Source organism: Limulus polyphemus, unplaced genomic scaffold, assembly GCF_000517525.1.
Source record: "Limulus polyphemus unplaced genomic scaffold, Limulus_polyphemus-2.1.2 Scaffold335, whole genome shotgun sequence".
NCBI classification, from domain to species: Eukaryota; Metazoa; Arthropoda; class Merostomata; order Xiphosura; family Limulidae; genus Limulus; species Limulus polyphemus.
Window position 1 is genome coordinate 517907 of NW_013665945.1, and position 27436 is coordinate 545342.

A 27436-nucleotide genomic window follows, 5' to 3' on the forward strand; every position below is an offset into this window, starting at 1 on the left:
AACTTATATCTTGTTTATAAAATATCTTCTATGTGTCATTAATTTATATCTTGTTTATAAAATACCTTCTATGTGTCATTAATTTATATATTGTTTATAAAATACCTTCTATGTATCATTAATTTATATCTTGTTTATAAAATACCTTCTGTGTGCATTAATTTATATCTTGTTTATAAAATACCTTCTATGTGTCATTAATTTATATCTTGTTTATAAAATACCTTCTATGTGTCATTAATTTATACCTTGTCTATTTATAATTAATTTGTAATATTCCATTTATTTATTACTAAGTTATAATATTCCTTTTATTTATGATTAATTTAAAATAATTTTCTATTCATCATAAACTCGTTTTGACATATATCTTTAGCTTATTTTTTGGATACATTTTAAACTGAATCAAATACTGGTATTCGTGGTTGATATTAGAGAAGTTCCTTAAAATCTGGTGGTTATCAAATTATCCCATAGAGTAAATAAACATTATTATCACATTGAGTAAATAAATATTACGAAGCGTAACTTGTGCAAGTTATGTTATTTTAGGTATAGGCATTTAGCTCATGTTATTTAGGCCTACTTCACACTTACTAAGCACTCGCATATTTTTTCTCGATTTACGAAAACTACCATAAAATCTATAAAACAGATGTGTTTGTAAGAGGGAACATACCTTCCATGTTACTCTGACTGTACATGAGTTCACTGGTACAGCCTCTACTTCGACAGGAGGACTGGTGGGAACTAAAAAACGTAAAAGTAAAATTTAGATGAAAACCTAAAACACAAGATGACAGTTTGAAAATATTATGTTGAACGTATATTAACAACTATTCTACACACATAACCCAAAACTGGTATAACCGTAGACAACATTAGTAAATGATTTGAAAAGGGTACACTAAATGAGCAAATAGCAACTGCCCAAGATCCGAACTAGTAAAGTCTTCAGTTTAAAAGTCAGTTAAGAAACACATACAACATTTTTCTACAAATCTTTAACCAGAGTTGTATAACCATGAAAAAAAAATCACTTGAAGATAACAGAATTTATAAATATATATATATATATATATATTATGACTTACTTTAACTTAGTTAAAAGGAACAACTGTTCTGTTCAAAATAATTTGTTAAGCAAACATAATGACAATTAAACTCAGTAGATTTAACAAATCTACTGATTTACCTTCCTCTTCTGTTGTAACTGACATATTAGCACTTGGCGAACTTCGTCCGATGGCATTTTCAGCAAATAAAGTGAATAGGTACGTTGTCATTGGATCAAGATCCCTGATAGTGACGTCTCTCTGGTCACCTTGGACTACTACTTCCAACGGTCTGTTTCCTGTTTCATCAATACGTTGAAGAATAAAGTTCTAATTACACTGGATTGTTAATACTATTATTAAACTGAACTTCGGCTTACACACAATTTGTCACTTTTGTCCTCGTTACCTGAATATATGCTATTTTGATATTCCTTATTCTCATATTTTTATGTCCTATCTGTATTTCACATAATAATTAGAATTACAGTTTTATATAATTAATATATAATTATTAAATTAGGATGTTTTTATCTTTTACTTTTTTCTCCGTAGAAATAATTATTGGTCGTTCCGTTCGCAAACTTATATACGTCATTACATTACACATGCTTATGAAAACAAACAAGCTCTTTAATTACCAGGTGGCGTTATTATTTGTATGACGTCACAGTGTTGTTACAAGCTTCAAGTAGGACAAAGAGATAAAAATAACACTGCTTTGTAAATCTGTTTTATAAATTCGTAAAATCCGTATATGAATAATTAATCAAAAATATTATATAATAAGCATAATAAAAAAATGAAACAGATATTTTTATAATCAAACATAAAAAATAATTTGCTAAAGTTTAGCATCTCGTTCAGGGTATAAACACTGTAATATATATTAAATGTATATGTGATGTATATTAGATATATATAGTGCTTATGTTTTAAACAATTAACGTACAATACCAGAAACCTTACCACCTTCCTTTTTGTAATTTATAATATACTTTTTGATTGGACTATTTCCAGATGCAGGCTCCTCCCACTCTAGGGTCACACTTCGCCCGTCGACCTTTCTCACTCTGATGTGTTTTGGGGAAGTTGGATGATCTAAGAAATAACAAAAACGACATATAGAATGAAATTAATTTAAAATAATACAATACGGAAATTCTGCATGTATATCATTGCGATCTATATTATGTCAGTTTTTTATTTTCCCTGTTTAACGTACAGATTTCTTCTCACTAGTAAATATATAGGATAAATTAGTTTGTATGTATATATAAAAAAAAAACACTTTCCGTACTGTAGCTGTACGACTTACTCATAGCACCATTAACTGTGGATTGGTTATTGTGTCATTCATTATCTTTAGTATCTGATCCTGTTAGTTTGTATCTTCTTGTTGGAGAGTGAAAAGGGACCAATTGGTCCTTCAAGACTGTCCTTGAAATAAGTAAAAATTTAAACGCATTATTTTTTTCCATATAACCATCGATTTCTCTCTTCCACTCTTTGCAAGTTCCTATTTTCATTACTTCCTAGTGCAACTGATTTCCATAAACCAATCATCCCGTTAGAAAATAAAACTGTCTTAAATGGATTCTAGCCTGTCTTTTCCAATTTTTACATGTGTGTCCTCTCATCTTACTGGCTTCATAACACAACACAAAAAAACAAGAGGCTTTTACCCAATCGATTCCGTGGATAACCTTATAAATATAAATAAGATCACTTCTTACCATTCAAGATAAAATAAGTTAAGACATATTAACCAATCCCCATAAGAACTCCATCCCTGGGTTTCAGTTCAGTAGCTCTCCTCTGAACCCTTTCCAGAAATTAAATGTATTTTTTTAGGTTGAAAAAGGAGATCAAGTCTGTACACATGATTCCAAGGGAGGCATAACTAGTGATTTTTATATAAAGGTAATTATGTCTTTTAACTTGTAATAGGTATGTTTATAAATAAACCTACTACCAGTAAAAAACTGGCCTGAGTGCCTTTGCTACCACTATGCCAAAATCACCTTTTTTTCAGTAACTGTATTGAGTGGATTCCTATTTATATTAAACTCGTGATCAAAATTATAATAACCTCAATATATTACCTTTCATTTAGTATAATTAAAAGTCATTTGCCAAATAACTGTCTATGTTACATATTATCCAATTCATTCTGAAATATCCCAACGTCTTCAATACAGTTAGAAATATTCAAGAGTTTAAGACTATCAGAAAAACTTTACTAATTTACTATGTACACCCTATAAATATCATTAATGTAAATAATAAAAAGGAAAGATCCGAGCCCTAATCCCTGAGGCTCTTTACTAGTAACAAGAGTCCAGTTTGACAAACATCTTCCTTTTTCTCATCCATCCACTCTATTTACTATTAACTATTTGTTCCTAAACCCCACTGATGTGATATTTTAGCTATTCCTTCGTGTGGGACATTATTAAAAGCTTGTTGAAAAGCTAAGTAAACTAAGTCCACATTTTTTCCATTGTTCAAATAACAAACATCATCCTAGGGAAAAAAGGCTTAAAATGATGCTTGGTAATGCAAGATTTCCCTTGAATAAATCCATGTTGGTCTTCATTTTTAATATACTTTAATAAATGAATTTGAAAGTTGTTTTTTTTTTTCTATCAGAATCTATAGACTATTTCCCATTGGAGAAGTAAGACTAACTGGCCACTAATCTATAGGGTAACTCTTATTATCTCTTTAAGAGTAAAATTAACATTAGAAACTCTCCAATCCATAGCCACCTGCCCAGTGTTTACTGATCTACCAAAAACGAAAAAGGTTCGCATAAATTATCTTTGACCTCCTTTATAACCCTGCGGAAAACCTTTTCTGGTCTTGGCACTTTATCTAGTTTCAATCTCCAAAATTTTCTATTTTTACCAGGGAATTGATATTTAAATGATTCAGGTGAATTACAGTATTTCTCACAGAAATTAAGTGGCCTATAAATAATTGTTAATCAAAAACTTTCTACCACTGAAACTCATGATTGTAACCCTCATAGATTCAACCTCTTGACTGTCATTTTTATGTCTTTTACACCAACAGGATACAGTTAAATTTTTATATAAAAAACACCCCATCTCCTCCTTTAAAACGTTTAACACCACTAGATGACATATAACACAGAATTCTGATATAATCCCTACTATCAGTGTTCTTCAAATCTAACTAAATCTCACCTATTCCCATCGTTATCTTTCTTTTCAACTAGAGCTCTTATCTGATCCATTTTCTTCTTAACACTCCTAACATTAGAATAATGGCAACAAAGCTTATTCTTGAACATACTATGTTTATCTTTAAATTGGACAAACTAGTATTTAACTTGTTAAGTTGTAAATCTTCTGTTTGAAATCTCTTCGCCCTCCCTATACTACTACTTCGTTTATTATGTTTCGCAACCTCACCACTAGGCAAGTTTAGATTAGATTATCTTTAATTAACATATTTGGAGCTTCCACAAATATCCCTAGTCTATTGAAGAAAAGCTCACCTCTGACTCACACGATTCATTCTCACCATAAAAACCATCCCACAGGTCCAAACAGCCCATCTGTTGGTACCTGATAACTTTTAATAACTTTGGATCCTGCCAAGTAGGTCTTTCCTGCACCTAGCCCAAGGGAGCACTCCCAAAGTGAAAACACCTATTTCTTTCCCTAGACTTTTACAAAAGTTCTTAGTACTTTCTATGCAACTCATCTGATTTACAGTTTACAACATCATATGTTCCTTCATACATTACAATCAACTCTTCTGATTTACAGTTTACAACATCATTTGCTTCTTCATACACTACAAGCAGCTCTTCTGATTTACAGTTTACAATATCATTCGTTCCTTCATACATTACAATCAACTCTTCTGATTTACAGTTTACAACATCATATGTTCCTTCATACATTACAATCAACTCTTCTGATTTACAGTTTACAACATCATATGTTCCATCATACATTACAATCAGCTCTTTTGATTTACAGCTTACAACATCATTCGTTCCTTCACACACTACAAGCAGCTCTTCTGATTTACAGCTTACAATATCATTCGTTCCTTCATGCACTACAAAAAGAGAATGTTCCTTGGTACCAACAATTAAAACTGTCAGCACGCTATTACGTCCTTTATTTTAAAACCTGCCAACAAAACAAATTCCAGCTCTAGTCTTCCTATGCTTTCTACAACAAATAACACGTTAAATGACCTATCTTTTAATCTCCTAACTCCAGTAATCAATCTTACTTCCACCCCTTCATAGCAACCTATACCCTAACTCTATCAATATCCCATCTTGCTTTCTGCTCCTAATTGATTACCGCCCCCCTCTAATAGCATAGTCTTCCCCACAGCTATGTTATCCTCAAATAAGGAAGCTCCACAATTGTAGTTTACTGTATCTTGCTCGGCCTCCTAATTGGTTACCGCCCCCTCTAATAGCACAGTCTTCCCCACAGCTATGTTATCCTCAAATAAGGAAGCTCCACAATTGTAGTTTACTGTATCTTGCTTTCTGCTCCTAATTGGCTACCACCCCCTCTAATAGCAGTCTTCCCCACAGCTATGTTATCCTCAAATAAGGAAGCTCCACAATTGTAGTTTACTGTATCTTGCTCGACCTTCTGAAATTGCAATCAAATCCACAATTCCCAAACATAATGAAATCATGGCACCTATCGCACTATATAACTTCTACCCCACTTGTTCCTGAACAACCTTTAAAAGTACTAATTTTGATACACTATTACCAATATACCTACCTAATAATTGTATATTTAACTTAAAATTAAAACTATTTCACAGTTAGTATATAAAACCGAAGATACATCTAACGATAAATTCCTTATTAACTAATACTGATACCATTAATTAGTAGTACCACAGTTACGATGTAAACCCCGCTCCCCCCCCGGTGGCTCAGCGGTAAGTCTAAGGGTTTATGACGCTAAAAATCGGGTTTCGATACCCGCAGTGCGCAGTGAAAAAATTGCCCATTGTGTAATTTTGGCTACAAAACAAACAAACAAACATTAGTCAGTACAAATTACTAATTTAAATACTAGAACTCAGCAAATAATAATAGAAACAATAATATCAGCTTTAAACATAAATAAATTCAACTTATTACTTATGCAACACTCGTAACAATTCTTTATTTCTATCTAATATTTAATAACTGTAGACTGATAAGATATAAATAATCTAGTACTACTTTAAAAAAAGGTCAAATTTCACCCAAGCCAAAATGACGCATTTGATACTGTTCTGAACTTCGGATGAGAATGATGTCATATTCCCCGTGGATGGAACGCTAGTTCATCTCAGGTTAATCCCCATTTAACAGCTGGGTAAAGAGAAACAACTGACGTGAAGTGTCTTTTTCAAGAATACAACAATACTACGCGAGCCAGTGTTCAACTTACAACCATCCAACTACGAGTCAAGAGTACAAAGACAATGAGCCACGCTGTTCCCTAGTCCTACTATCCCACCATCTAAAAACACCAGTATTACTTAACGATCTAGAATTAAGCTTAATGTTGTGTTTTACATTGATTGAAAATACCCCTCGATGTTTTATTCATGACCTACCTAGTACCAGTAACTGGACGTTAGTCTCGTCTTTACCCCAGCTGTTCTGGACCTCACAGGTGTACATCCCTGTATCTCTGCTTTCAGCAGACAAGATGGTTAGTTCAGACTTGGTGACGTCATTAAGCATTGTGTTCTTGATCCGATATCTACAAATGTGTAAAAAACATAATTAAAAATGTTATTCTTATAGTGATTTTTTATTAAGCCAAAATGTATTTAGACAATTATACAATGTAAGACCTCATTTTAAGACAAGTCAAGTTTTAACAAATGTTTTGTGTGTGTGTGTGAAATACTAGCTCAAAATATTTCATCGAATTAATGGAAAGGTTAAGTGTCACCTTGGGGCAGGTAAAGTTTGGTAATAAGAGATTATATACCAAAGGTCAAATTGTACTGCATATCTGTAATGGACAATACTGATAATATTTTTTTACAAGAAAGAGTGAGTAAGGATTAGTTTGACTCATGATGTCGTAAGTTCTCCCCAGCAGGCCTAGGCCGTAAGAGCAATAGCAGGAAATATACTAAACTCTTAACAGATTTGCGATGCCTTAAACACGGACCAACTCAAGGTCATACCGCCATGTAAGTAAACTAAAAATAAAATAACGAATCTGAGTGATAAGTGCCTTGATAGAAGGAGAAATCATTTAAAAAGAAAGCAAAGACAACAGTGTGACGCTAGGTCATGTACACTTGTGTACAGTTAATTGTGTGACGCTAGGTCACGTAAAGTTGTGTACATTTAACCGTGTGACGCTAGGTCATGTACATCTACGTACATTTAACCGTGTGACGCTAGGTCATGTACACTTGTGTACAGTTAATTGTGTGACGCTAGGTCATGTACACTTGTGTACAATTAACCGTGTGACGCTAGGTCATGTACACCTATGTACATTTAACCGTGTGACGCTAGGTCATGTACATCTACGTACATTCAACCATGTGACGCTAGGTCATGTACACCTATATACATTTAACCGTGTGACGCTAGGTCATGTACACTTATGTACAGTTAATTGTGTGACGTTAGATCATGTACACCTGTGTACATTTAACCTAGGTGTACATGACCTAGCGTCACACCGTACATTCAACCTGTGACCCTAAATCATGAACACGTTAGTATATTCAACCGTGTGAAACTAAGTCATGTACATCCACTTACATAAAACCGTGTGAACCGAAGTTGGGTACACCCTCATATATGGCCGTACATGATACACACCTATGTATGTTAAACCGTGACCGATGATACTCACCTATGTATATTAAACCCTATGGTCATACATGATACACACCTATGTATGTTAAACCCTATAGCCGTACATCATGTACACCTATGTATGTTAAATCCTGTGGCCGTACATCATACACACCTATGTATGCTAAACCCTGTGGCCATGCATCATATACACCTATGCCGTTCAACCCCTGGGACTTTAACTAGGTCAGAATGTCACCTAAGTACGTTCAACCATGTGACCTTACAGCATGATCACCTATATATATGTGAAACCTGTGACCTTAGTTTTAAATCATACCTACCTAAGAAAGGTCTGTACGTCCAATACTGTAATCTTACATCATGTATATCTACGTTCGTTCAACCCTGTATATCAACCCTGTGACCTTAAGATTTCCATACACAAGCACGTTCAATTAGAGTGAAATATTTTCTACTTTAATTGATAAAATGTTTAAATTAATTTATCATGCACTCATTCTTCACCTACTTCCTCTTCACAAATTGAATGGTAATTGAAATGTCTGTGACTGTAAATAGATTCGAAGATTTAAGTAAAATGTGTCTACAAAACAGATTGTTTAAGGCTTTCATATCTTTTTTTGTTAACAACACAATTGTTATATTAATCGAGCAACTGATACAGAAACTTCTGGAACATTTTTTAACGTAACATAGTATGACTCAACAGATTATCATTGTAGTAAGTCTCTTTTTTTAATTATTTAAAAACATAGAACTCGTGCAGTTACAAATAAAGTTTTTTGTGTATACTCGATGAGAGTATGAGCTTTTTCGGGGTTTAAAACATTGTGTCGAGATATTGAATTTCATCTCGAGTTGTTAGTGAGGCACCGCGTTTGTTTGAACTAGTACAAGAGATACAATAGGACACCTTACCTTCTCTTATCATCAGTATTAAATCCTTGGTTATCTTTGGACCAACTGAAGGTCAGTGGATTATCCCCTCTAGCTTCACACGCAATGGTTGTAGGTTTTTTTGCCACTGTTGTCTCGGAAGAAAATTTTGTTTTAAAGTGCGCAGGTACTACAAAAAAAAAAAAAATCTGACGATGAACATTCGTTTCCAAAATAAAGATCCCAAAATTATATATTAAACTAGAAATATTATTGATCAACAAGTGTTTTTAGCGTAACTGTGTTTGCCAATTTAGTAAATTTAAGTTGTTAAACCTGCTGCTACCAACGGGTGTTAACCTGATGCAAATAAATCCGCTATCAACAGGTGTAGTTCATCAAAGAGTTAAACTGGCTGTTATCAATAGGAGTTAGTTTGTTTCAGAGTTAAATCTACTGTATGAAAAGCTGCAAGCTTGTTTGAGAGTTAAACCTGCTTTATAAACAGGTGTTAGCTTGTTCATAGTTAAGCCTGCTCCTGTCAACAGGTGTAAGCTTGTTTCCGAGTTAAATCTGCTCCTATTAACAGATGTTAGCTTGTTGCAAAGTTAAATATTCTGCTATCAACAGGAGTTGGCTTGTTTCAGAGTTACATCTGCTGTATAAAGAGGTGCAAACTTTTTGTAGAATTAAATCGACTGCTATCAATAAGTGTGAGCTTGTTGTAGAGTTAAAACTGCTCCTATAACCAGGTGTAAACTTTGTAGAATTAAATCGACTGTTAATCAATAAGTGTAAGCTTGTTGTAGAGTTAAAACTGCTCCTATAAACAGGTGTAAACTTTGTAGAATTAAATCGACTGCTATCAATGATTGTAAGCTTGTTGTAGAGTTAAATCTGCTCCTATAAACAGGTGTAAACTTTGTAGAATTAAATCGACTGCTATCAATGATTGTAAGCTTGTTGTAGAGTTAAATCTGCTGCTGTGAACAGATGTTATCTTGTCGAAGAGTATTCTTGGTATTCTGAGGTTCGAGTTAAGCCTTACACTCCGAGGTTTGCTGTTTTAACCACAGAGCTGAACTTCTTCCTGCTTTTTATATTTTGTAGCTGTGTTTACGTCGTTTTAGTCAAGGAACTGGGCTGCTGTGCTCTGTTTTCTTAAACTTTGCAATTTGTATCTAAGTTAAAGAGTTGTTCTTTGCTAGTGAGATACGAAATAGTTCGTTTAGCCAGCTTTTTTTCTAATACGTCTCCTGACCTATTTAACCATTTTTTATTGTGTATCAGTAACAAAAATGAAGAATGCTTGAAACCAATTGACAATAATACCTTACAATAATTATTCCTGGAAGACTGGTCACCTACGATTTATATATTTTTCCATAATATTCACTAATAATATGATTCAATTAATAAAAACTTGAAAACCGTCGTGTTCTGCTTTTTTTCTCTACTAATTACAAGACTTCTTCCAATATTAACATTTCTTCATCGTTATCAGAATATTTAAAGGAATGTTACATTAGTTATACAGAAGGTTCAGACTGACCACTATAAATGTAGATGTGCCATGATGTACATGTAAAATTATTACCACACTGATCTTTTATTTAAACAAGATACTGACCATGAACGTCTAGCCTGACTACTGTACTGATGGGTGAACCAACACCATTGCTGGCCTCGCACAAGTATCTTCCTCTATCATCTTCATGTATGTCTCTAATGACCAAAGTCCCATTCACCAAAACCTGGACACGAGCACCGCTGATCACAGTATTGAACTTTATGGTGGCGTCATCTTGTGTCGAAAAAGATATTTCACAACAATTTTAAGTTGCTGGCTAGTATTAAATAAATAACATTTTTGTGTAATTCTAGTGCTGGGTAAACATTAATTTCTGCAAATAATGTATAACTTTCGCAATAACAGTGGCAATATACACACACGCTAAATACCTGTTTGTAAGACTGACTGTGATAAGAAAAAATTATCTCTGTGTTATATTAAAATATAGCTTTATAACTACAGTAAAATATTGTCATGATATAAGTGCATATACACTGTTAGAAAACATTAAAAGTTTCTTGAACGGGCTTTATCCAGTGGCAAGTTTCTACAGACACGTGTACTTTTCACACTTGTTTTAAACCATTAATAATCTTATTTCTCTTGAATTAACTGCAATGAAATACTAGTAAGGTGCTCATATCATCCATAAAAAATCTTTACAAATTTAAACATGGTTAAAACTGAAAAACAAAAAGAAGAAAAGAAAATGCATTAAAATGAGGGAAATGAGTAGAAGTAGTCTATTGTTAAGTTTCTAAAAATAGTGGCGCATTTTTGAAACCTATATAAACATTTGTTAACACGTGCCAGTGAAAAATATTGTTCGAGTGTCTGAAAGACAAAAAATTTATTTCGTTTATAAGTACACAGGTCATATTTTGTATGGGGTCATTTTTAGTGGATAGTCTTTTATATGAGATCGGGACATGTTAGATGGTTTTCTATATGGCTCCAGACAATGGTAGACAAAATTTTTAGATAGGAGCTTATCAAGATACTATCTGTTAGGTAAGGAGGGATGATAATAGCCTGTCTTTTTAGGTCGGCCTCATGACAGTAGCCTGTATTTTTAGGTGAGGACTGATGATAGTAGCCTGTATTTTTAGGTGGGCCTCATCGTAGTAGCCTATATTTTTAGTTGGGCCTGATGATAGTTGCCGAACTTTTATGTGGGGACTAATAATAGTAGTCTATATTCTTAGGTGGGGCCTGATGATAGTAGCCTGCATTTTTAGGTGGGGACTGATGATAGTAGCTTGTATTTTTAGATGAGGCCTGGTGATAGTAGCTTGTATTTTTAGATGGGACGTAATGATAGTAGCTTGTATTTCTAGATGGGGTCAGATCATGATATGTTTTTCATTCAAATCACATTAGACTGGTTTTGGTTGGCACAAAATCATGATACATTGTTTCAGGCAGTTACAGAAAACTATAAATAACAATTATGATATATCCAGAGCTGAACTTATCTTGAATCGTTGCCTGTTTATACCTACCAGTCGACTTTTTCCACACAATACGTGGTTCCGGTTTTCCGGAAGCTTGGCAGTCTAAACTTACAACACTTCCGGTGAGGGCCGAGGTGTCAAGAGGCTCCAACTTCCATCTTGATGGTGCTGAGTTGAATGATAAATAATAATAATAGATATTTAAATAATTTCAAAACATAAATGTGTTGAAATTTTAAAACTTTATAAAAATAAATTAGAAATATGCGATTACAAATAATTATTTTGTGCTCATGGCGCCCGCAGAAAGGGGCAAGGGGGGGTCACTTGAACCCCTCCCTGGATTTTCAAAAATAAAAAAAGTTACTAGATATGTAAAATTATTCTTTGTGTTATTGGGAAATCATCAGGTGTTTGTATTTCGATTTCATATTTTTTTTCAAACTTGAGTTACTTGACCCCCCTAATGTTTTTTTTTTCTGCGGGCGCCCTTGCTTGTGCTGTTTGTAGATGAATCAATGACTGTTAACAATTCCTCTCAAATTAAACGAAAATAATTCTCTAAGACGCCGATAATTTCTCGGAAGATCACAATAACTAGAGAGTAGTGCCAGATATGTTCAACATTAACCTTTTTAGTTATTGATTATAATCAAATCCAACAAAGCTCTTTAACTATAGAGCAGGGCCAGATATGTTCATCATTAACCTTTTGAGTTATTGATAATAATCAAATCCAAGAAGGCTCTTTAACTAGAGAGCAGGGCCAGATATGTTCATCATTAACCTTTTTAGTTATTGATAAAAATCAAATCCAAGAAGGCTCTTTAACTAGAGAGTAGGGCCGGATATGTTCATCATTAACTTTTTTAGTTATTGATAATAATCAAATCCAACAAGGCTCTTTCCTCAAACTTTATATTACTTGCTCATTTGTAAAGAATCAATCGACTGTTAAGTGCAATAAGTGGAAAAAATCAATGAATGTAAAAGATGTTTTCCAAGATGTGTATCATGCCTAAAAAATTGCCACTAGCTTGTACTAAACATAAATAATGTGGTTTCAAAAGTCTTTAAAACATTAAAAATTAAACTGTAAAGCACTGTTCAATATTTTTGTAAAATCTCTTACAAAACACTGAACAGACAAAATATTTCTAGTCGGTTATGGGTGTAAGGAGACCAATTTGTGTTTCTATGTTTTTATGTGCGCATGATCTTTAAAAAAAACAATGTCGATAATAATAATAATCAACGTAAAAATAATAATTGACGAATAATGTAGTGATCGATTAACTTTATTCGTAAAATATAAGATTATGTGGACAGTAACTATTCTGAAACTTGAGCAACTTACAGTTGACTGTTAGAGGGACAGAAAAGTTGACTGAAGCAGCTGAGTTAGAAGCTACGCAAGTGTACAGCCCACTGTGTTCAGATCGGAGACTTTTGATCGTCAGCGTTGAAATGAATTTGTCGTTTGGACCCAAGGTGACACTATCGTCATCGTCTCGAAGTAGTTCTCCGTCTTTCCACCAGGTGATTTGGATGGGCGGATCACCTTCCTGTACGCTGCACATAACGCTGGCTCGAATTCCCTCTCGTGGCTCAGGTGGGAAGGAGAAAGGCGAGATCACCGGTGGTACTAAAAGGAAGTATGATTAAAAGTTAAATTACGGTGTAATTTTTCACTTAAGTACATATCACTTAGGTAAAGTATCCGAGAATGATGAATATAAACCACATACGTATCGTTTTTCATTGTTTTTTTAATATTATAAATATAGCAGATCATATTATTAAGCTATAATGGGCCTGAATATAAAAACAAAACATATCCATTCATTTTTCGTCTAAATAAATTATCTTGAACGATGTGATGATAATGAGAAGAAACTGTGGCTTTAAAGAACTGAAATCAACTCGACGGCACACAATAACGTTTACCAGAAAGATATGAGATCACACAACCCGACGTTTATAAATATAATAACGACTTAACTTGATATAATATCAATAATAAACCAGTTATTTAACAAGCGATTGAAATAAAAACAGACTTACAGAATTTGAGTTTACTATCTTACTCCGTACCTAAGACTTTGATACTGACTTCCCGTTGGGCAAAGTGATTCTTCATATCTTTGGCAACACAGCGGTATGTTCCTTCATCTTCAAACCGTCCTACTTTACGTATGATGAGAGTACCGTTTGGAAAAACAAAGTGACGACGTCCTAGAGGGAGCTGTTTGCTACCTAGAGAAGGAAAGGAAACCCTATGTAATGTAGACCAACAATGAAGTGTAACTTCACATTTCTTAGCCTAGTCACCTACAAAATGGAACGAGTTATTGAGGTTAGGAATACATTTCTGGATTGATAAACTATCAAAGCGACAAACTATGTTATTAAACACAAAAAAAAATTCACTAGAATTATACACAGTTTACTCCTATTTTTGCGGTGTCGCTTTCACGCACTTTATCACCTAGAAGGGTGTGCTTGTTGTTTGTTTGTAATTAAGCACAAAGCTACACAATGGGCTATCTGTGCTCTGCCAACCACGGGTATCGAAACCCAGATTCTAGCGTTGTAAGTCCGCAGACATACCGCTGTGCCACTGGGGGGGGGGGGGGGCAAAGGGTGTGCAAACGAATAACTGTATTTCAATTTCTTTACCAGGAGATAATAATATTGCGGGTACATACATATATATAGATAGGAATGTTGCGCATTCGACATCATTTAAAAAGTTACGCTTATTTGTTTTATTTCACCACATATAAATTTCATAGGCGACTGCCATATTTTCACTATTATAGCTAAAGATCGACAAGGACAGTCAGCAGCTTATTACTAAGAGAGAAAAAAAAAAGCCTTTTTTAATATAAAGACGTTGAAATAATTTCAGTTCAATCAAGAGTTTTATAAACTGATGAACTTTCTTTTTCTTTTTTGTTTACCTGTATTTTTTTAAATCTTGTTTGTTTTAAGCCCAAAGATACAAATAAGGGTATTTATACTCTGCCCATTATGGGTACTGAAACCTGATTTTTTGTATTTTAAGCCCACAGACTTATCGCCGAGCGATCGGGAGGAGGACATTTTCTAGGTAAACTGTTCATACTGTTCAAAAAAAAAAAAGACTCTACTGCACCTTTTTCCCAGTATATTTGTTGAATTGGATATCCAGCAACCGGACAATGCATAATTACAACTCGTCCTCCTATAACTGTCCTGTTTCTCATTGGGCGAACAAAAGGATGGCCAAACACATTTAGTGGGGTCACGTGACTTCTTATTCCATTACTATTGGCTGCTGAACACCGATAGATTCCACCATCCTCAATCTCGATTCGAGTGATATTAACGAAACTGATTACAGCACCTTCTTTACTAACGTAATCTCCTGTCCTGATTCTGTTATTATCAGGCACAGGTTCGCCATATGAGGTCCACGTAATTTGGGGTAGTGGGTTTCCTACTGCAGCACACTTGAGAGATACTCTCGAGCCAGGTTTTACCGTCATTTCTTCAAATGTGGTGATTAAAATAGGAGGTTTTGCTGTCAAGAGTCCATGTAAAGTATTTTCAAATATACGTACAAACAGAGGTCTTGTTCTACACAATTTAAAAGTAATACAATCAAAGCAAAAGAAAAACGCAGAATCAAAATAAATCTACGTAGGTGTGCAAAACTTAAGTTTTATTTTATATTTATAACTATTTGTCCACTAGTTACTAAGTTAACTGACAGGACAAAAAAAATACAGCTACTCACTGTAAACATTGGGCTCTCAACATGACAGCTATTTACTGTAAGCATTAAGCTATTATATATATATATATGTACATTAACACAAATATCGTAAAACAAAATAACAAAATGGTATAAAATTATTATTTGACCAAGAGCGAGAAGGAAATTATAAATCAATGGTGGGAAATTCAAGCTGAACATTAAGAAATGTGATGAGTATGTTTTAGCTTTTATCTATAGTTTTATATCCAATATGTATTAAACCGTCAACATGATTTCATCAAATAGCAGTAAGTTTCACCTACACAACACTTTTAACTCAGCTGTGTCTTGAACTGTTTCTTGGTTATTTGTAACAAAACATTGGTACATTCCTTGATCTTCTTGACGAGTTGGACTAATATGAACAACATCTTGACTTGGTAGAGTAATTCTCATATTGGTTGACAGAGGACGCTGGTTCTTCAGCCACGTTACACGTTCTATGGGAAAACCACTGATAGTGCAGTTCACAGTGAATGAACCACCAACATTAATTTTTTGAACTTTCGGCATCACGGTGACCTTCAAAGGCTCTGTAAATTAAAACGAACAATTAAAAAACATTCATCAAATGGAATTAGGCGGCTCTTTGTTACGTTGTTATTATCTGGTATTTTAAAATATTCCCCTCCAGTGGCACAGCGGTATGTCTGCGGACTTACAACGCTAGAAACCGGGTTTCGATACCCGGTTTGGGAAAGCACAAATAGCCCAATGTTTAGCTATATGTTTAACTACAAACAAACAAATAAAGTTGAAATATATATATATATATATATAATTTTAAGGAACAGGTCAAAACAAAACTTTCGGATCCAACACTAATGATCTTCTTTCAAGTTGGTATATAATATATATCAGTTGGTATATCAGTTCACTCGACAGTCAAAACAATCCCAATCAGGTCAGACCTTCTGAAGTTTCAACAAACAAGCAAAAAAAAAATCTTTGATACAAAAACAATATCATTAACGCTGAAGTTTTCCACGGAGTATATCGAAGCTCAAAACAGTATTTGTGGCTATCGTGCTGCCACTGAATGTTGTGCTCAGCGGAAAGCTGAACAAGTAAGTTTCAACTACAAACAAAGAAGAAAGTTTGAGGTGAAGAGCACTTTTAGAAGGGTTGTTTGTTTGTTTTAGAGCATAGCCACATTGGGCTATCTGCGGGCAATCGAACCATGGATTTTTGCGTTGTAAGTCTGTAAACTTACCGCTGTCCCACCAGGGGACTCTTTAGAGTTTAGAAGGACTAGTCTTCAGTGACAACCTGCAGTAAACATTTATTTTAAAATCTTTCTCACTGCCAGTTGCTCTCTCAGCCACTAGGAACAACTTGTATAAAATTTGTTATAGAACAATACGAAATAAACACATGGATGTAATGAATTAGTGAAATATTTTGATGTGTCCGATAAATAGTTTATTGATTAACGTCTATCCTTATTAAAGGGCATAAAATTTTACAATATATGTTGGGAAGTACTAAGATGAGATATTTTTGGAAACAGTTTGGAGGTTGTTGCAGCTTGGTTAGTATTAAATAACGGGTAGACTTTAACATACCTGTTACCGTCAAATTCGTTATCTGTCGTTGTTCTCCAACTCCATTACTAGCAATGCAGACATACGTTCCAGAGTCTTTAACGTTGGCATGATAAAACACTAGAGTACCGTCTACCTGGTCAATAGGTTCACGCACTATTGTCGTCATTCTGCCATTGTTCATTCGATACCAGGAATAGCGTGGAATTGGATAGCCCTTGGCTAAGCATGGGAGGTAAGCAGTGCTACCTCTGATAACCGAAATAACCTTGTTGAAGTGAACAAACCTGGGTTGAAAATGACTGTGCGGCTCTGAAATAATCGATTAAAATATACATATATATATATTGTATATACACTACAACTTTATTAGGAGATTATTGATCTCAAGCTATAGCCTAATGATAAAATGAAAGTTTTTTTAAACAAGTAATATGTTTATATATGAGAAAACAGCAAAAACACACGCTAAGCCTCAGCTTATAATGACCGACTTCTATCTCTCTCTACACGTATGATTCTATTACTCGATATTTGAACTTACAGCTATTTGAGAAGCTTTCTAAACTAATGAGAGGTATTGTAGTACAGAAAGCTCCTGGAGAAGCAAAGTAAACAAGAGATAAGGGTTGCGTATTCATTATTTTATGAACCATGTCTTCTTAAACGCCAGATAACATTTTACGAAACATTAAACTACAAAACTAAGCTGTAGCTGTGGAGAAAACAACGGAAATAACTATTGTTTCAAGGACGATCATATAACTTCTTAGGAAAAAATAATGCGTTTCATTTGTCTGTTTATTTCAGTATTTAATGTTAAAATTACAAAAGATAATACGCGTTAACCTTACTTAATTCTAAACTCTTACATAAGATGAAAGGCAACGAGTCATCAGCACCCACCGCCAAATCTTGGACTATTCTTGTCCATCTGTCACCCTTAGAGCGCAGCAATAGCTCCTTAAATACGGACTATGTTTTTCTGGGAACGAGTCATCAGTCCTTGGATTCACAATCTGAGCTACATGATTCCACTGTCATCAAAGTGTATGGAGGGTTAATAACACTTTAAAAGTATGATTTGTAAGTTTTAGTGAAGTGAAGTGTTACCGTCGATGCGAGCCATTTCGCCACGATCTACATGTTTAACACCTATATGTAAGGTTTTTGTATAGGCCTGATACTTTACAGTAGGTGTCTGTGACTTGTTGGCGATAAATTTCAACAATAAACAAACTGCAATACAGTCCACTTGTTCTAAAATAATATATTAAAACAAGTCAAATGTATATACAAATGTTCGTTGCCTGATGTTTTTTTTTGTCAGAGTTCACACGGGCTGGTTCAGTTACCTTATAACACAATTTGACAAGACGAATTATTCTTCTCTGCTCAGTCTGTAATAATTTTACTTTAAAAATCACCACTATACGCTATTTATTGCTAAACTCACAATCATGCAGTTAGATCTATCTTTCAAACTAAATTTTCGACGCATATTTATATCTTGACAGAGGTCTAGAACATTCCACACACTACTAGATATTATGATGCAATAATACTTAATTAAAACAACGAGAAAAACTCAGAAGGTTCTAATAACATGATCCAGTAATATAACAACTACCAATTCATAACTATTGAACTACACAACGTGTAATTCGTGAACAGTTATGTAAGTAAATTTGCGATCAACCACCTCACATTAAACTGAAACATGTATATCTAACAATAAGCCCCTCTTCAAGAAAACTATTTACAATATTTTTTATACTACATACAAAGACTATTTTCATTTCATGTACAAAGTCTAATCACACAGTCTACACCAACATATGCAGTTTCCTTGATGGCCTCAATATTGAATCGGTAACACTGGAGTTACAGCACCCACCTCATAATCCTCACACTGCCGATTTTGCATTTCTGGATGTAAGCAAGGGGCTGATGGTCCATTTATATAATGAAATCCTTCCCGTAGAGATAGTTCTGGAATTTTTGGATAGCAAATATGATGGCCAGACATTCTCATTCAATCACAGAGTAGCTCTTCTTTACTAATGTACATTACAGGAAACAGTCCGTCTATGTGTTCTTGCAGAAGTACTGCTCCAATTCCAATGTCTAATGCATCGGCTTGAATGATGAATGTTTTCTTGAAGTCTGGAATTCTAAGAAGTGGCGGACTTCCTAACACGTTCTTCCACTTCTGGAATGCCATCTGCAGTGGTTGTTTCCACTTCACCTTGTTGGGTTGGCCTTTCTTGGTTAGCTCAGTTAGTGATACAGTGATTTCAGTGTAGTTTGGGATGAACTTCCTATAGTATCCCGCTAATCCAGGAAGGATCTGACTTGCTGCTTAGTCGTCAGAGCTCGTGCATCTTGTATCTGGGTTAGCTTCTCCTCTTCATGGCTATCTGTTGGTTGCCTACCCCGTGTCCAACAAAGTCCAACACAGAATAACCAATATAGCACTTAGATGGTCTCATGGCCAGACATGCTGCCTCACTCACCTGAACAGCTCTCTGCGTTTCTTCAGGTGGTCTTTTCATATGGCTGTGTGGGTCAGAATGTCGTCCACATAATGCTAGATGTTGGTGGTTTGGTGCAACATCTTCCTTATCATGCAGCTGAAGATTGCTGCTGAGTTGACTTTCTTTTAGTTGTCAGTCAGTTCTTCACTGAAGTTGATGTCTTTGTACTTCACATCTCCACCCAGCAGTCTTAGGTCTAATAGTTCTTCATCTGCTATTACAAATTCACTATCATCTGGTTCTATGTCTATGACAGCCACACCTGAAATGTCCATATGTGTTCTACCCTCTGAACTACTTCTTCAACCGGCTGAAATGGTAGATCTTGGTCTTCCCATACACTTTCAATTTATAGTCCATTTTGTTGACCACTTCCTGCACTTCAAAAGGTTCTTTCCACAGCAGAGCGAGATTGTTGTTGTCTGTGGGTAGCAGAACCATGACCTTCTGTCAGGCCTAGAAACGTCAATCCTTGGCCTTCTTGTCATAGAAGTGCTTCTGACTGCCTTAAGTAGCAAACAAACTTTCTCAAGTGAGTTGTCAGGTCTCCTCCAGTCGATTTCTGAGGTCTAACACATACTGGTATGTGTTCATCACTTCTGACTCTTCTTCTCCTGTACACAGTTTTTCAATATCTGTTTCAGACCTCATACTGTTCCTGTGTACAGCAACTCAAAGGGTAAAAATCCTGTACTTGCTTGTGGGACTTCTTGGTAAGTAAATAATACTGCCTGCAGGTACCTGTCCCAGTCATGTGGTCTCTCCTGGCACATTTTCTTTAGCATACTCTTAAAACTCCATTGACTCTCTCACAAAGTCCGTTACATCTTGGGTTGTAAAGAGTGGTAAAGAGCTACTTCGAGCTGATGGGTCTGTACAGTTCTCACATCAATTCTGAGGTAAACTGGGTCCTTCTGTCACTTAAGACTTCTTATGGAAAGCATACTCTACTGAACACTTCCAGGAGGGCTTCTGCTACTCTCTCCGTATCTATCTTGGGTGGTTCTGTGGCTTCTGGGTAACATATCACCCAGTCAACTACTGTCAGCACATACCAGATGCCCTTGTTGGATACAGATGCTAGTGGTCTTATCAAGTTTACAGCTACTCCGCTGAATGGCTCTTCTATGAGAGGCATTATCACTTCGTGGCACTTTGGCTACTCTTCCTTTAGGTCCTGTCCTTTAGCTGATGTCACATTACCTACAGAATCTTGTAACATCTCATATGATCCCTGGCCAATAAAAGTTGCTGGTGATTTTGTCTGTCATCTTTTTTTCCATTAGCTATCCTTCCACTATTGACACTGAGCCAACTTCATCACTTGAGTCTGGTATTCTGTTGGTATTATGATCTGTTCAATTCACCCAGTACAGTTACCTTGATAGATCAGGTACAGCACTCCTCTATTCTGTAAGTCCTTTTACCCTTTGTCCTGTCCTCGACTTTCTTTCGGGCACTGTTCCAAAGTTTCTGCAGTGAAGGGTCTTTCTTATGCGCTTCCTTCAGTTCCCAAAGACCTACATTCGGGATGTCACCTTTCGAGACGTGCAGGGGCCTGATGTCTTGCTTGCTTTTCTTTACTTGAGCTCTTTTGGTGACTGCAGATGCCCCATCAGTCTTCTTTCTGTATGGTTCTTCCAAACTTCTACTGCCTGGTATATCGCCAATCACCAAATCATAGATAGGTGCCTTCATACATATGGCCTCAAGGTTTCCCACATAGTATGGGATGTCCACCTTTATTCTTGCCATGGGAAACTTTCTCACTGTTTCATCAATCAGCACACACAGATGTGTCCATTAACTGGTCATCAGATGCTAGACTGCTTCTTACTGCCGTACTGAGTTTCTTATAGGACTTTCACTTTTTTAACTGTCATAGCCTTCACCTACTGACATGTTGTGGTTTGTTGGCATCTCTCGATGTTTGTTACGTGCTCCAATTACTAATGGCACTGTTGTCCCATTTGTTAGCTTGATCTTACCATCAATCCTACACTGTTAAATAATGATGATAGCACTTCCTTCTCATGGTGAAGCTAATGAGTTGTCTTTATTCTCTTTCTTCTGGTAGCAGCATCCATGGTGACAATCACCCTTTTCTTGTTTCATGCCAGCATCATTTGTGTAGGTAGCTCCAGCTACTTTATGTTTAGATTTCTGCTGTTACTTGTTGACTTGCACTCACTCACAATGAGCCCCATTGATTTCTTGTCACCTTTGGCGGCATCATGTTTCTGGACAGCCACTTCTGGTTTCGACTTTAACTGGTTATTCTTGGACTTGCCAGTTATACACCCTCCACGAGTTTCCATATACTACTCTGGTAACTTGATAATCTCGCCCATGCCAAAACTGAAATGCAGTTTCTCCAGTGTCAGGTTTAACATCTCTGAACTTCTGGTAAAAACCTTCCTCAGTAAGTTCATAGCATTTCCATCAAGAACATTTTTTATTTGTCATAGTCTATGTCATCTTTTGATGTCACTTGTTAGCCTTTTTCTGTGAGAAGGGAGCTGAAACAGACTGCCCAGTTGCCCTTGTCCCAGTTCTGACTATGGGCGAATCTTTCATACCTCACCAAGAAAGTGTTCATGTCATCTTTCTGTTCATCAAATTTGGGCAGCTTGGATCAGCTGGCCTTGACCCATTGTCATTCTTGTGTCATCCACCTTTCTGCTTGGTGAGCTTAGCGATCTCAGTTTGTGATTTTATTCTCTCTATTTCCAGTCTCTTCTCCCTTTCCTTTTTTCTTTCTCTTCTTCTCTTCACTGCTGACAATCTTCTCTCTCTCTCTTGGTCTTGTTCTTGTTTAAGAAATTCTCATAGATCACCACTTTTGAGCTCAAATCACTCTATCCACTTATCAAAGTCAGCTGACATGGTTATATAGTGTGGCTGTAACGTCTACAATATTTTCGCCACTACTACAGCTGTGCATATATAGGCCTTTTGCTGCTGTCGTTTACGTATACTTTTACCGCCGTTTACCACTGTATATACTGGTTGGCTCGCCACTGTCAGATTTTTGTATGGACTGGATTCTTTACAGGTAGCTGTGAATTGTTGGCGATAAAGTTCAACAATAAAGAACAACAACACGGTCTACTTGTTTTTAAATGATATATTAAAACAACCCAAACATATATCCAAATATTCGTTACACTGTTTGTTATAACAATTGTATCCAGAGCTTTAAATAAGTATCTCTTTTTCGTCAAAGTCCACACAGGTTGGTTCAGTTACCTTAGAACATAATTTGACAAGACGAATTATACTTCTCTGCTCGGTTATCACAATACAGTCTGTGATAATTTCACTTTAAAAATCGCCACTATACGCTATTTATCGCTAAACTCACAATCACGCAGTTAGATTTATCTTTTGAAATAAATTTTCACCACGTATTTATACCTTCACAGAGGTGTAGAACGTTCCACTCACTACTAGATATTATGAAGCAATAATACTCAATTAAGAGAACGAAAAAGCTCAGAAGGTTATAGTAACATGACACAATAATATAAAAATCATCAATTCATATCTATTGAACTACACAACGTATGATTCGTAAACAGTTACATAAACAAACTTGCTTCTAAAAATTACTAAATCTAACACTCGTGCTATATAACTATCTAAATCTTAACTCTCGCATTAAACTTAAACGAAAACAGTCATGTATATCTAACTATAAAATCGGTTCACAGTGAATTTCTGACTGTTTGACAGTGCAACGCTACCACAGTACTGGCTGAAGAATTATGTCACAGTCTTTTCGAAAGAAAAATATTCGTAAAGAGAAATTGTTAAAAGATGTAGAGCCAAAGTATCGATATAACATTTTGAAGAAGGAATTCAAGGAAAACTCACTCAGCAGAGCATTTAGGAAAGCAACACACTCCGAAACCGCATCCTGAGCCAATCTGAAACAATCCTTTATTCGCAAAATGAAAGATATAGTAAAAAGCCATTGTGATGAAGCTGACATACCTCCTGGTCCCATTAACAACATAATAATAAAGGATTTGAAGTTTGCCAAAGCTCACCAGTTTTAAGTCACACTTCGAAATGTAAAATTGTCTTCATGAAAAAATTAAAATCACAGTAACCTCATTATGTGACACCTAAATTACCTCAATGTAGCTCCAGTACAGTTTGTACCTCTGGTCTGCTAAAATGTGGCCTTGGAACGCTGTTTTCAAGTGTAACTAATATACTAAAAATTGAGTCTAAATTTGGCATTAAAATTAAAAACAAACAAACAAGTATTAAAAAGTATACATATAATTTTTTAGTTTTAAAAATTATTTATGAAATTATAGCATTAATCATGCATGAAATGTTGTGTAATTTTCATATAGCTTCTTTTGCACGTATTTTTAGTGACCATCCAAAATCTTATTAGTTTTTCAAACCTTGAAGTAATTTACAAAAGATAAAAAGCTAATATATAGGCGTATTTGCTATGCTTAACCCTCTTCCTGACTATATAGGTGGATTTAACAACCTTAGTCCTATCCAATGTTCTTGACTGCTTATGCTGATTTACTAATCTTAATCCTGTCCAATGTTCTTGACAAATTAGATTAATTTACCGATCTTACTTCTAGCCAGTGTTCTTGAGCAAAGATAATAAAGCAGGAACTTTCATGATCTCACTTTACATCTGTATCTCTTTTTCTATCTGTATATTAAAGATTCACAAAAGAATTAAATAAATATACGTATTTGCCTGTTTGTCAGTTAAATACAATCGCATATCCCATTTTACCTTAAGTGAATGCAAGTTGACTTTGTTAGTTCATTCCAGCGAAGTAAATGACTAAATATGATGAAAGTTTAGGAATTCGAATCATTGTATATTATATACTAAATCCAATTCTTATGCTTGCAGAAAGCGCTGTTAATTACCTTTTGCGTGATTTTTAAGTCTACGTTTATATTTGATACGATTCAGCATCTTAATTCCAATATAACGTCACAGGTTTTTTTTTACTCTGTCGTATTATTAATACTAAGCTAATTCTTAACCCTAACTACAACTGTTACTGTTTACGCTCTCTCTAGTAGTACATCACACAGACCTTGTGCTAATTTTTTTCTTCTTATTCGTCGATGTGTCTGAATTAAAAAAAAACTTCCATACTAGTGAGTTAAACATCTTTTACCTGACCAATTGGAATCTAATTACTTCTCTTTTGTTGGTATAGGACAGTTATTTGGGCTTCACTGTGCTCCTCGCGGTATCACGCAACGGGTGTAAAATAAGATGGGTTTTATGTTGCTGTTGTAAAATATGTTCAACTGTCTAATCTGATAAGGCTACTTTGACCACGTTAATTTTACAGCTATACAAAACACTTCTTCAGTAAAAACTTTCTAATTATGTGATTTACAATAATTAGGACTACATTCTATTACGCTAATAATCATAAAATGAAAGTCAAACTGTTTCTTAAAAAGTTTGAAAACTGCAAAATTTAGGACCAACACCGCATAGTTTGAGCCTATTATTGATAGTTCATTGTTCGACAAATACGAAATTGTAATCATTACAGTTTTCCACTAGATTAGCCAACTCCTTAGCTATGATATTTCAACTTGAAATCATCCAACTATAATATTCCTTTTTCAACTTATTCGATAGTCAAGTGTTCTAGACTAAAATAAGGATGGTTGTGAATTAAACGCTGTAACGTCATAATCTTATAATAGAAATAAAAACAAAAACAGTAAGGTATTTAAATCTTACAGTCCTAAAGAATAATGAGCTATCTAAATAAACTATACAAGCAAGATATAAGGTTTTCGCCCAATAGAGCGGCAATAGCAACTTCTGTGTAATTTGGAGTAGAAATAAAATATTATAAGATGACCGATAGATGGCAGTAATATCGAAATACAATTATTCCCATTACAAATATTCATTATAGAAAAACACGTAGGTTCAAGAAGTCTTGATAGAAATGAATAAAAACCGTATAAAGAAAGCGCTCGGGTTGTAAGGTTTATTCATTCCCATTACAAATATTGTAGGCAAAGAAAGACGAATATGCACAACTAAACGAACTTTAAGTACATGAGCCAAAGCAGTGAATACTTTATTCCCGTTTCGCGCCTTGGTTTCTTTACGAATCATATTATAATTTACAACTTGGCTTTATTAGTATATTACAGGTAATTTATTTATTACGGACAACTTGCATTTATGTGTCACGACCAATGTTCGCAAGAAGCGCCCTTTTGTGTTATTTCTTTGAGGTGTTGTTGGTAAAACTGAAATTTCCAAGTTGCCGAATTTTTGCTAATGCCTGCCTGGGTTGGGAACAAATCAGATTAGACCAGAACAACCGTCTTTTCTTTTTTCCTGGTTCTTTTTATTTCGTTATACGTCTCGTAATTGAATAAAGTACTTCTATATTTTCTTGTTGTTTATTCCGCGCTTTTTTAAATTTCAATTTTCGTATATTCACTTTCCTTAGGGAATCCTATAATAAAGAAAACATTGAAGTGAAGATAGCTTAGATGGGAAGTTTTCGGGAAGTGTGATGGTTGGATACTTTTAGATATTTGTGTGAAATTACACACAGACTTTCTGAGCTACTCATCCCTAATTTTGAACTGATAGATTAGAAGGAAGACAAATAGTCACTAGTTCCTAACACCAAATATTGGACTATTCTAATGAAATATGCGGATTTGACTGCTACTTTTTTAAAGTACCAAATACTCTAAAGTATGAGGCGCGATTTTGCTCTAATGGGGCAGGATCCATAGACCCTCGGATTCACTAACCACTTGGTCATCTCCGGCCGCGGGATGCGTGAAGTATTTATTTGGTGTACAAGAGGATTCCGTTTAATTGTTATCAGAGAGTGAATTATGTAAGTGTTGAATGAAAAATTAAGTCATAGCTCTGTCTGATTTCAACGGCGAGAATATTTTATTTCGTTCTTTATTCAATTCTTTGACTTGAAGTATACAACATTGTGACAAATTGAATCATAGTTCACAATGTTTAATTAATATGTTATTAATTGGCTATAATAAATCAAACGATTATGCTCCACACCCTGTGGCATTATATCAAATAAAGTAAATTAGGTTTATTGACTGACGTGTGCGATAATGTTATTCTATTACTAATTTGATAAGTCGATAAACAAATTAATTTTGTCCGCTTTCACCTGATTAATTTAAAGAAAATTAAATTGTGTAAACGAAATAACAATCGAGTGAATTCGGGAAACATCAAGAATTTGACATAACATATTAGGGGCTGTATTTCCTATTGAATGATAAATTAAAGTTACAAATCATTATTGCTTTGGTTGGAATAGCTAGGTCGTTGATGGGTAATTGTGATGGATTATACCATCTAGGTTTCAGTAGTGACAGTATACCAGCTTAAATAATGTAACATACACACAATACAACGCGCGGCCAACTCCGTCACATTCACTGTCCACTTTCTCAGTTTCAAATCAATATGCCATTATTGTGCGATAATGACGACTTACTTTTGTACAGGTAGACTAGTGTAATCTGTAGGTTAATAAAAAAATTCAGTATGATATATACAAAAAATATACTTGTTTTTTGTTTTATTTTTTGTTTCTTCCAACCATCAATTAAGTCTTTTAAAATATTAGGTCGTCAATAATTTAATGTCGCTTTTTTAGTCGAAAAAACCCGAACAACTTATATATCAAAACAAAACATTTATT

The 27436-nt window shown here is 34.8% G+C and overlaps 1 protein-coding gene across 3 annotated transcripts in view; it reads right to left on the reverse strand.

Annotated features, from left to right (window-relative positions):
- The window catches only part of LOC106457468 (Down syndrome cell adhesion molecule-like protein Dscam2), a 134235-nt gene that overhangs the window by 20836 nt on the left and 85963 nt on the right, over positions 1–27436 (reverse strand). For all 3 annotated transcript variants that reach the window (XM_022383413.1, XM_022383412.1, XM_022383414.1), the window contains exons 5-16: positions 17188–17478; positions 15886–16155; positions 14978–15385; positions 13915–14076; positions 13178–13465; positions 11869–11988; positions 10424–10597; positions 8836–8983; positions 6681–6829; positions 2025–2156; positions 1196–1354; positions 680–750 (exon numbers count right to left, since the gene is read on the reverse strand). In XM_022383413.1, the coding sequence (XP_022239121.1) occupies positions 680–750; positions 1196–1354; positions 2025–2156; positions 6681–6829; positions 8836–8983; positions 10424–10597; positions 11869–11988; positions 13178–13465; positions 13915–14076; positions 14978–15385; positions 15886–16155; positions 17188–17478 (2372 nt within the window). The remainder of the gene's footprint in view (positions 1–679; positions 751–1195; positions 1355–2024; positions 2157–6680; positions 6830–8835; positions 8984–10423; positions 10598–11868; positions 11989–13177; positions 13466–13914; positions 14077–14977; positions 15386–15885; positions 16156–17187; positions 17479–27436) is intronic.